Source organism: Heterocephalus glaber, unplaced genomic scaffold (genome assembly GCF_053883595.1).
Source record: "Heterocephalus glaber isolate CG9 unplaced genomic scaffold, H.glaber_assembly_v1.0 deba00001733, whole genome shotgun sequence".
Classification (NCBI taxonomy): Eukaryota; Metazoa; Chordata; class Mammalia; order Rodentia; family Bathyergidae; genus Heterocephalus; species Heterocephalus glaber.
This window is the reverse complement of record NW_028258444.1, coordinates 18291323-18302951: the sequence shown is the minus strand read 5'-3', so window position 1 is coordinate 18302951 and position 11629 is coordinate 18291323. Positions and strand designations below refer to the sequence as shown.

Sequence of the window (11629 nt, the reverse complement as noted above, 5' to 3'; positions counted from 1 at the left end):
GAGGATCTGCCACCATTCTTCCTTCTGCTCTCTACACTGTCCTGTGGGGACACAGATCTGATGTTGGGCCATACAGTTGAGCAGTGGGAAGCCTTATTAAAACTAGTTGTTCCTGAGTCTTTCTTACACTCAGGGCCTTGTTTCTGTACCTTAAGAATTGGGGATATAGCTGGGAGTGGTGGTGCATGCCTATAATCCCAGCACTCTGGGAGTTTAAGGCGGGAGGTTCACTAATTCAAGCCCAGCCTGGTAATTTAGTGAGACCCTCCTCAAAATAAAAAGGGCTGGGATGTAGCTCAGTGCAGAGGCCCTGAGTTCATCTCCCTACTGCAAACTTTAAAGGGGATGGGTAGTGGTGCCTGGCAAGGCTTAATCCTTCCTCAGAAAAAAGCCTAAATTCAAAAACCAGGAGTGGTGGTGTATGCCTGTTATCTCAGCACTCAGGAAGCTGAGGCAGGAAGATCACACCGAGTTCAAGGCCAGCCTGGACTACATAGTAAGACTTGTCTCAAATATAGCCAGGCTTGGTGGTGCATGCCTGTAATTCCAGCTCTTGGGAGGCTGAGGCAGGAAGATTGCCATGCATTCAAGGCCAGCCAGGGCTGCATAGCAAGACCCTGCTCCCCCACCCCCTCAAAAAAGAAAAGAGCCTAATTTTTTGTCAGCAGCTGTCAGTTCCTTGAAGTCCCCTCACTATGTTGGGGATAAGGACATTTCTTCTGCCTAGGGTTATATAATCTGCATTGCCTAATTTCTAGGACAACCACTTGTGTAGTTACTGTAAACATTTTCTTGTCTACCCCTTCAGAGCTGGGGATTGAATACAGGGGTTCACACATGCTAGGCAGGTGCTCACCCCTGAGCTATAGCCTCGGTTCCCATGACCATTTTTTGTAAAGGGGAGCCAAATGTCTTGAGAAAGGATTGCTTTTTCCTAATGTACGCAGAGTCCCTGTGGAGCTGGGTGAGAGGAGGGTGTAAGCCCCACAAACACTGGCTGAGCACCGTACTGTGGGCTGAGCCCTTGGCCTTGAGATACATGATAAACAAGCTGTGCTAGGAGCTGCTTTGTCTAGCAGGGTGCCACATTGACACTGTCCTGCCATGAAGTTAGTTGCTGCTTTGCAAGGGCACCCAGGTGGGCAGTGCTGAGACACCAGGGAAGTCTTCTTAGAGGACGCAGTTTACAAGTAATAGAAATTGGTAGATGCATCCCTTTGAGTAAGGACCTCCATGAGACCTGACCTGGAGGCCTCACTGGGAACTGTTGGCTTGTGCTGCTGGGTGGACAAGCCACTTGCCCCACTGCTCTGCAGGTGAATAGCATTCCTAGGAGGCCAGAGAGGTGCCTAGATGGAAGGTGAAGGGAAGTAATCATTGGCCTTTCACAAACTAGGACGTTTCAGTGCCCACTGCCCTTCAGCAGCTTCCAAATGACAGGTCATATATTCAGAGAGAGGTGGGGTTGGATGTCTGGTGAGGGTTGAGAAGGCACAAAAGTTGAGAGTACTAAACCAGACTCACTACCAAGTTCTGTTCCTGGTTCTGGGGAAGTCCCCAGTGGAGGACTATAAAGTTACAAAAGAAAATGGTCCCCTGGGATCCATGCCTTCCAGTCCTGGATACTGTTAAGTGCGAACCGAGATAAGTTTGGGCAGGATCACAGGGGAAAGAAGCTCTGCAGGCCCAAAGGATTCGTCTGGCCTTGGACAGAAATTGGAACCCATACTTCCTGGATGACAGCAGAGGGCATGGCCTGGCAGGGTAGGCTTTGGAAGAGCAAAGACTCAATTCAAGTGTCAGAGCAGGATGATTCGGTTCCAAATTTAGGCTTGGGGGTAGAAGGATGCTTATCCAGGCAGCCAAGGACTGTAAAGCTACAAGGATTTCCTAGGCAGGTGCCTGCCCGGTTTCCAGGATAGAACACACTTCAGTGGAGAAATGGAACAGTGGTGACCGGCTGGATCCCCCGCCTGGGTGGGAGGGGGAAGGACGGTCCTGGGAAAGGGCGGAGGCGTGGCCAGGGGCACTTAAGGCGGAGTCCGGGGATTCTGGCAGCACCGGAGACCCGCAGCAGAGACGTCTGGGCTGGCACTCACCCACGACCCCCTTTCGCTGCTATGGTAGCCCATCAGTAGCAGGTTCTAGGCCCCCGGGACACGTGGACAGAGGTGGCGGCAGCCAGGTTCGCAGAGCCACGGGAGCTCTAGGGCACTTGGGGGCGGCTCTGCCTGCTGCTGCTCTCTGGCGACCGTGGAGATGTCCAACTGACAGGAGAGCTAGTGAAGACAAGAACGCTCCCTTTTAGCCCAAGCCCTCTGCACCCATGGCGCTGCTGGCCAGTCTCTTGCCCCTGTGCTGCTTGGCACTTCTGACACTGCCTGCCCAGAGCTGCGGACCCGGCAGGGGACCTGTTGGTCGGCGCCGCTATGGGCGCAAGCAGCCTGTGCCACTGCTTTACAAGCAATTTGTGCCCAGCGTGCCTGAGCGGACCCTGGGCGCCAGTGGGCCAGCCGAGGGGAAGGTGGCGAGGGGCTCTGAGCGCTTCCGGGACCTCGTACCCAACTACAACCCCGATATCATCTTCAAGGATGAGGAGAACAGTGGTGCCGACCGCCTCATGACAGAGGTAAGGAGGGTCTCCTCCCACCTGTGCCAGGGCACTACCAACTCCCACTCTCCTGTGGCAGCCTGGGAGGGTGAGGCAGGCTTCATCTACAGAGACTTCAGTCTTAAAGACCCCTTTGTCACTGGCCTCCAAAAATGAGCCTGCTGGCTGGACCGAGGTTTAGGAGGTATCCCAGTGGGAGAGGCTGGGTGGGGAGTGGGGCAGGGACTGAGTAGTGAGAGTGAAGCTGGGAGAGGCAGTGAGGGCAGGGAAAGGAGGGTGGGGGATGGCGGCAGGCGAGACGGGAAGTGGCTGAGGCGTGGACCGGGGGTCAGCCACTGAGCCAGGCAGGAAGGGCTGGGGTGAGCTGGGGGCCAGGAGCTGGCGGCTGGGCAGCAGTCAAAAGGCTCTACCCTTAGCCTGGCTCCTGACTGCATTGTGGAAAAGCTCTGAGGGCCAAAGTGAGGAGACTGAAGGGGACTTGGAAAGGGGCAGCTAGTGGTCAGGTCACCAAGGCATCCACCCGAGGGGCTGGGCAGGAATTGTTTTGGGCAGGTGCCTGGGACGGGGCTCTTCGAGGTGCAAACGACATTGGGGGATCAAAAGGCCATCCTCAGTGGGAATAGATGAGCCCACCTGAAAATAAAAGGGCTACTGGATCCTCCAAGCTCAGTTTAGCTCGAGGGTTTTCCTTTGAACGAAAGAATTCAATTCAACCAACCATCACTAGCATCTGCTGCAGACTGGCACCGAACCCACCTGGGTGAGGTAGCCCGTGCCTCCGAAGAGAAGCAGCACCTCTGGCCAGGGATCTGGAGTGTCAGAGCTGCAAGGAAACCCGGAAGCCACTTTCCTCCACCTCACCTCGTCCTTCGTTTCACATCTGAGAGCTGGGCCCCAGGAGGAAAAGCAATTTAATCAAAGTCTCACAACTAATTAGTGGCATTTCAGGGACTGGAATTCACAACTCCCGGATTCTAAATCCTACACACTTTCCATTACACCACCTAATTGTGTATGGAGAGGAGAGGGAGCGGGGAGGCCGGATATACTCTGATTAATTGCCATAGTTTTCCAGGTTACTTTGTTAGGAAAACCTGTCCAGAGGAGAAAGAATTCCTTCTTGCTTCTGCACTGAAACCTCCCTCCTACCCTGTGATCGGAAGGGGACATTCTTTTTCCCCCTCCTTGGTCACGTGGCCCTTTTCTCAGGCTGCCACCTGCAGCAGAGGGGACAGAACAAGGGACGGGCTCAGGGGGACCTCTGACAGGCCTGGGAACCCCCTCAGTCCTGCTTATCTCCCACACCCTGGCTGCAAAAGGCCTCCATTGAGTCGGCTGTGCACTGGGCTGCTGCCCCCGCAGTTCAGGGCCTCCTGAGGGGACAAGACGACAAGAAGTTGGAAGGAGCCACCACTTTTCCTGCCCCCCCCCGCAGAGGTGGGGGCGACCAGGGAAGGGCAGGGGGGAATGTGTCCCCCTGGCAGTTCAGAAAACCAAGTCCGAGGTGAGAGGTGGGAGGGAGAAGAAAAGGAGGCTGTCCTCGGCTCCTCCCGCGGCGTCCGTGCTGTGCTGCGCGCCAAGGTCTCGTCTCAGACTGGGGCCGCCGAGATAACTGTGGCCTCACTCCCCCAGTACTGGCTCCCAGCCGCCGCTTCTTTTCCTCTTCTCCATTCCCACCCTGCAGGGGGCCCCCCGGATCCACGCAAGGGCAGCGCCCGCCGGTGTTCTCAGGTGCAACTCCCACGTCTCGGGCTGCTTCTGGAACCGAGATGGAGAAATGGAGGCTCTCGCGGCTGGCAGAGCCTTAGTGGCACTGCGAGGACTGGCTGCGCTGGGGGAGGGGCTGGCGGGCTGGAGCAGGGGTGGGGGGTGCGGCTCTCTGCCCTTTCCTCTCCGAGCCGGGGCGGCTGAAAAGCGCCTTTGTGGCTGGAGCTGCTGAGTCCGCTTCTCCCGGCGCGTTCCCGGCCTCGGCCCGGGATTCTCGCTCAGTTAAGTCATCCCGGAGAATGGCCATTGTGCTTCGCGCAACCCCCGCCAGCCACCCAACCCTTTTTCCAACAGCCTGGATCCCGCAAGGCTTCCCTTAGGCACCTCTATGGGGGGCACCCAGGCCACAAAGGGGTTAATGCTAGGGGCCGAAAGGAGGAGGAGGAGGAAGGAAGGAAGGAAGGGAGGAAGGAAGGAAGCGATGCGATGCCCAGTGCCAGGGAAGGCGACGAAACAAAAGATGAATCAGGCGGAGGGAGGGCAGCCAGGGCCTGGGGCGGGGGCCAGGCTCAAACAAGGGCTACTCTCGGGGAGCCAGGCCCTCCCTAACCAAGCCACCAACCGCCCTCCCAATTCTGGCCTTCTCTCAGGTTGGGCCGAGGTCCCAGAACGAGTAGCGGTGAGACCTGGCATCGAAAGTGGGGAGAGAGAGCTACGTAGGGCATCCCCTCTTAACCACAGAAATGACCCCACAATTTCCAACGATGCCCTGGAAAGTGAGTGCAGATTGGCATCTACACCTCTTCAGAGTCTCACTTCCTCAGGTCACGCAGAAGGTGGGAGGAGTGGAGCGGACCCGGAGAACAAGGAAGAGGGAGGCTCTGACTGAGGTCCCTTTTACCCCTATGGTGATGGCCGTGATAAAGGAGAAACCAACTCTTTTCATTCCTCGCCAGCGTTGTAAGGAGCGGGTGAACGCTCTGGCCATTGCAGTGATGAACATGTGGCCCGGAGTGCGCCTCCGGGTGACCGAAGGCTGGGATGAGGACGGCCACCACGCTCAGGACTCGCTGCACTACGAAGGTCGAGCCTTGGACATCACCACATCTGACCGCGACCGCAATAAGTACGGGCTGCTGGCGCGCCTGGCAGTGGAAGCCGGCTTCGACTGGGTCTACTACGAGTCCCGCAACCATATCCACGTGTCGGTCAAAGCTGGTACGGGAGGGGACCGGGCGTGAGATCCGCCCCAAGGGGGCTCCCTCCGGGAAAGACCTTAAACCACCCTTCATTCTTGCCCAGGTTGGGGCCAGACCGGCGGGGAATTGCACTGTCCAGGATTGGCGAGATCTGCCTTGGGTCGCTTGACCCGTATCCTTGAGAATCTGTACCAGCGTCCTGGAGCCGCTGCTCTCCATTCAGTCCTCTCTCTCTCTTGTTCCCTGCAGATAATTCACTGGCGGTCCGGGCGGGAGGCTGCTTTCCGGGAAACGCCACCGTGCGCCTGCAGAGCGGCGAGCGGAAGGGGCTGCGGGAACTGCACCGCGGGGACTGGGTCCTGGCGGCAGACGCGGCGGGTCGCGTGGTGCCCACACCGGTGCTGCTCTTCCTGGACCGGGACCTGCAACGTCGGGCCTCATTCGTAGCTGTGGAGACCGAGAGGCCTCCGCGCAAACTGTTGCTCACGCCCTGGCACCTGGTGTTCGCCGCTCGAGGGCCGGCGCCGGCGCCTGGCGACTTTGCACCGGTGTTCGCGCGCCGGTTACGCGCGGGGGACTCGGTGCTGGCGCCCGGTGGGGACGCACTTCGCCCTGCGCGCGTGGCCCGCGTGGCTCGGGAGGAAGCCGTGGGTGTGTTCGCGCCACTCACCGCGCACGGGACCCTGCTGGTCAATGACGTTCTGGCCTCGTGCTATGCGGTTCTGGAGAGTCACCAGTGGGCGCACCGCGCTTTTGCCCCCTTGCGCCTGCTGCATGCGCTGGGGGCGCTGCTGCCCGGGGGCGCGGTCCAGCCGACTGGCATGCACTGGTACTCTCGCCTCCTCTACCGCCTGGCGGAGGAGCTGCTGGGCTGAGCCCCCCAGGCATGGCGACCTGGAGGCGCTCGACCAAAACGGGTCCTGCTGGATGAGATCTGCGGTTGTGGGCAGCAGGCGACACTGACTGGGAGGGTGGGAGGGCAAGGGGAGGAAAGGGGGCTCCTCGGAAACGGCCTGGTTTAGGGACAACTTTCAACCGAGAGGAGGCGATTCCTGCTCCTTGGTAGTTGGAGTTGATGATGGGCACACCTTAACGAGGACTGTTTAGCCTCTTTTTCCCTTGAGCTTCAGCCCTACTTGATTATTTTATTTTCTATTTATAAATTGTAATATAATGAGCTGTTGCTCAGCAGTCAAGGCGAGGGGCTGGCCTCGGCGTTAACACTGTGACACAGCCAGCCAATCTGAAGTCTCATGTTTTCCTGAGGTGGGCTAATAAAGGGAAGGTTTCCAGGAGCTTATTGGAAAACACTTCCATTCAGAGGGTAATTCACCTCCGAGAGGGGGATCAATCCAAGTCAACACTCTACTTCCGGCTCCTACTCCTTTCTCAGCAGGGTCTTTGGAACCCTTTCTTCCCCTCCGAGGGGCATCCCAATCCATCACAAGAGACCAAAAGTGTTTTGCTCCAGTTTAGGCTGCTGGTCCCATCTCCTTCCTGCCTTCAGAAGACCACTGTTCTTCCCCCAGGCTGCACACTGACCCTGGAAGGGCAGGGTTGTCCAGAGCAGAAAGGCACTGGCCCTTCCTTTCTGTGTCAACTGGGACTGTAGCAGGGACTCGGGCTCCATAGATAATAATACACAAAGCACCTTGGTCCTCTATTGTTAGCAGCCTGGCCCTTCCTTCAAGGCCATGAATCAGCCTGGCCCTCATCCTACCTTGGTCTGGGGGTCTGATTTTTTTTTTTTTTTCTGGGATGTCTGGGCCAACTAATGACTCCTGGGAATCTATGGCTAATAACTTACAGTGCACACACACTCATGGTCTAAAAACAGAATCTGGACAGAGGGCCGAAACCTTTCCTTATTGAAGGGCTGTAGGGAACAGGTTCAGCCTGGCTGTACATTGGGAAAACAGGCTCCCAGGCAAAAGAACGTAAGTATTACAACCTGACCTCCATTCCTAATCACCAGCCCTGGTTGTTTCTACTATCTTCCTCTATTGCCTTTCCTCTCTCTTTTCCATTATTGCTGGTTCTGCTCCCCTCATCTGAGTGTTTGGGAAGATTTGGGTTCCAACACAACAGACACTTGGAACCCAGGCAGGCAGGTGCCCTTGAGTTAGGAACAGAAGCTTGAGGCAATTGGATTACTCTGGAAGGGGAATGTCTGGGGTCTGAGAGACAGTCTGGGGCTGGTTTATAACTCCTGGGGCCAGATTCTACCAGCTCTGCTGCTAAATAGATTGGCCACAACCTGAGCAACTGAGCCCACAGGGTCCCTACTATATACCACCCCCTTGTGGTCATCAGAAGAATTCTAGGTTTATGCTTGCAAATGGATGTAGTGGGCCTGGGCAGAGGAGCCTTCGAGGAGGGAGAGGTGGTGGGTGGGACTTGTTAAACTGTCAGTGGTGAGCCACAGGTGTCAGCAGCTGGCAAAGAGCCCCCTTGCTCCTCTTTGGGAAAGCTGTTCCAAACCCTGACATGTTTACTTCTCTCTTGCCTAGGTTAGCTCTGTGGCTCCTTGAAGCTGGAGGTGTAGTATGATAGTATATGTGTAATAGCCTAGACTTCCTTACACATCGAAGTTGCCCCCATCCAAGCCTCTCATGACTGTGACATTGAGTTTGTTTTTTAAAATTTGTATTGTGTTTTTTTGTTTGTTTGTTTGTTTTGGTACTGGGGATCGAACTCTGGTCCTTGCGCTTGCACAGCCGGCGGCAAAACCACTGAGCTAAATCCCTGCCCCCCCCCCTTTTGAGACAAAGTCTCACTATAAAGTTCAGGCTGGCCTTGAACCTGCAGCCTCAGTTTCCCAAGTGCTGGGATTACAGGCACATCTGGCTCTGACCTTTGAGTTTAGCAGTAAAGGAAGTGAAAGCAAATAGAATTCCAGAGAGTGCTTGATAAAAATAGAATTTGGAAGTGGTCTAAGTCTACCTTCAGTGCTCTTCCACTCCCCAATGCCCTGAATCTACACCTGTGCCCGTTGCCACACTCTTTTCCTGGTCTCAGAAATGCCCCAAACTGTGGACCTGTCTTGCTTTCTTTCTAAACCTTCCCTTGTGTCTGTCAAATCTTGATGACCTTTATCCTATCACCCAGACAATGACTGATCTGATAAACTAAATTAGTCTTTCTGTGTTGATAGGCTCCTTGTTTTTAGTACTCTTCCCAGGTAATGCTTATGTTCTAAAAGCCAGCTGAAAATAAGGCCTTCACCATAAAACCATAACAGTGATGATTTCCAGCATCTTTTTTTTTGGTACCGGGGATCGAACTCTGGACCTTGCACTTGCACGGCAGGCACCAGAACCACTGAGCTAAATCCCCAGCCCCATCCAGCATCTTAATAAGTTATGTAAGGAGATATTTGGGGATGTCTTAGTTACTTTTCTCCTTGCTGAGGCAATATGCCCAACACCCAAAGTTAAAAGAGGAAAGGTTTATTTTGGCTTACAGTTTATAAAAGTTTCAGTCCATAGTTGGCTGGTTCCAAGGCAGGATGCCATGGCAGAGGAGCATCAAGGGGGAAAAACAGCCCATGGCAAAGCAGGGTACAAAGAAGGCAGCAAACAGCAAGCAATGACAGCAGTAGAAGCAGCAGTAGACCTGTTTTCTTTCTCTCCCTTTAAATTCACCCAGGCTACCCGGCCTTTTGGGTGGTGCCACCCACACTTGCAGTGGGCCTTCCCATTATCCACACCCAGAACTATGCCAAATCAATCAGTGGGCTAATTTAGTAATCACACACCCTTAATCCTAGCATCAAACACTGGATCCCAGCATCACGTGCCCTAAATACAGCCACCTCTGAAAACCCCCACTTGTGATGGCATGAGACTTTGGGGGAATATCTAGATACAAGCCATAACAGCAGACAAGGAAAATTTATTGATAGACATTAAATTACAGCCTGTAGGTTTCTTCCCCACCCTAAGGCTTACCTCTCACTTCTCACTTCCATCCCTTATTATCCTTGTTCCCTTGAGGACCCTCCCAGGTCTTTGGAAAGAAACTATGAAAAGCCACACATTGTGGCACATGCCTGTAAACCCAGCCACTTGGGAGGCAGAGGCAGGAGGATCACAAATTCAAGGCCAGCCTGGACAACTAGGTTGGGTGTTGTCTCCAAATGAAATTTTTAAAAAAAGGGTAGGGATACTCAGGAGAGTGCTTGTTTAGCATGCTTGAGGCCCTGAGTTCAAACCCCAGTAACACACACACACACACACACACACACACACAGAGGAAATCCATTCAAGCAGGAAAATGTACCATCTTTGTGAAGCAAGTAGGATACTCACTTGGCCATGTAACACCTTTTTTGATCAATAAAGTAAGGAAAAAGCATGGTTTTGGAGTCAGATAGGCCTGGGCATAATGCTATCTCCCTGACAGGATTGCTGATAAAGATAGTGCTTGGAGATGGCAGAGTGGTGAACAGCAGGGAAATAGCTGTTCGAGATTTGGTGTCCAGATGCTGGAATATAGCAACATGAGGAAGAGAAGAAGGAAGGAAGTGTCCCCAGGACATAGCAAGGATCTGAAGTGAGAATTGAAGCCCAAGGGGAGAGTGAGGAGAGAGACTTCAATGAAGATGAAGGAGGTGGCAAGCAGTGCTTTTTCCCTGAGCCTTCACTCACTGTGTAGGAAGGGCAGCTCGAACCTGCAGATGCACAGTGACTACTGGCAACCCCAGAAAAATGGATCAGTGGAACGGAGCACTGGACACAGCAGACTGCAGTGGCTGGTGGATTATTTTTGTTCAGACATCCCCTAGGAAAGGGTGATTGACCAGTAGTCATTTTGGAGAGGGCCCAAACTGAGCTCTGAGCTCGGAGCAGCTATGGACTGTTTCCAACCGAGTGAGGAGGAACCAAGTTCAAGTCAGCAGGAGGTCAAGGAGCCAAAGTCAAGGAGCCAAGGTCAAGCCAGTGGGAGGCACACAGGGTGTTTCAGGCAGAAGAAAATGGGTTCCAGCCTCACAGCCAAAAAACAGCCTGAGCTTCAGAGCTAAGGGTGCAGGGTGCTAGGATCACCCACTACCACACCATAAATCTACAGCTGGCTGGCTGGGATTAATAAACATGGATCTGGACTCTGTCTCCCCACCTTGTCCAAAAGTGACAGCAGAGACAAAGTTTGCATAATCTTCCTTTGTTGTCCAGCCTTGCTTCTTATCTCTGCTTCTTCTTTTATTTCTCTATTTTTTCCCCTAACCTCTTTTAAATTTTCTCCCCTGAGGGTAAAATCACCATACTGAGGGCATACTTACTGTATACCATTTTCTGGTTTGTTTTAGAGTTTGTTATATAACCACAAATCTAGTTCATATGGTTAAAGGTGGCAAATTAATAGTTACAGCAGTTGTCATTTTCTAGTATTTCTAGATTTGATACTATCATTATTGCTGATGGTGCTACTTTAACCAAGGTGACATAGTTGTTCTAATCAGTTCTTCTTCCTGGTGTGATGAGACTGAGATTGCCTAAGGGTCATAAACAATACTATAGACAAGTGCCAAGGAACCAGGGCCTAGGCCAAATAGGCAGCAACTTCTCATCCCCAATAAAGTGAAGAGGTAGGGTCTTGCAACAGACTCAAAACCCAAAAGCTAGCTACACCTGGAAGACATTTCTGAGAAGTAGTAATTTCCAAATGTTCTAAGTACTAGCAATAAAGCTACTTGCAATAAGCAATTTACAAGCATCAACCCAGCAATTAAACTAAAAAAAAAAAAAAGAACAAGAAGACACTTAAGCAAGATGCAACCCCAAACTTCCAGCTCACCAAAGGCAAACCCAGGGAGCCATGAGGTGAAACAATTTGAAAACCATGCACCTGGGCTCTCTGAAGTAAAAAGCAGATGAATGGGGCTCTAGAAAATCAAAGCAGAGCTGGGGATTTAGCTAAGTGGCACTGTGCCTGCTTCAAGAGCACAAGATCCTGAGTTCAATCCCTGGTACCAGAAAAGAAAATCAAAGCAGAAATAGTTCCTGAGATAACCACAGAGGTGGTGGCCATAATGAAAGACATGGTAAGTGACTCTAGAGCAGATACAGATAAAAAGAATAGAGGAGTTTGGGAAATGAGGAAAGGATGAACT

General features: G+C 53.1%; 1 protein-coding gene across 1 annotated transcript; it reads left to right on the top strand.

Moving 5' to 3' along the window:
• The first annotated feature begins 2059 nt into the window (after positions 1-2059).
• On the top strand, positions 2060-6812 carry Dhh (desert hedgehog signaling molecule). Its single transcript, XM_004863038.3, has 3 exons — positions 2060-2629; positions 5275-5536; positions 5767-6812. Exons 1-3 carry the CDS (start codon positions 2327-2329, stop codon positions 6390-6392), a joined length of 1191 nt encoding a protein of 396 aa, XP_004863095.2. The 5' UTR covers positions 2060-2326; the 3' UTR covers positions 6393-6812.
• Positions 6813-11629: the final 4817 nt, after the last annotated feature.

Bases quoted from the DNA above. Each gene is read 5' to 3' on its own strand.
- Dhh (XM_004863038.3), top strand. From the start codon at position 2,327: ATGGCGCTGCTGGCCAGTCTCTTGCCCCTGTGCTGCTTGGCACTTCTG. The intron at 2,630-5,274 runs GTAAGGAGGGTC...ATTCCTCGCCAG, and splicing joins CCGACCGCCTCATGACAGAG to CGTTGTAAGGAGCGGGTGAA. The intron at 5,537-5,766 runs GTACGGGAGGGG...TGTTCCCTGCAG, and splicing joins CCACGTGTCGGTCAAAGCTG to ATAATTCACTGGCGGTCCGG.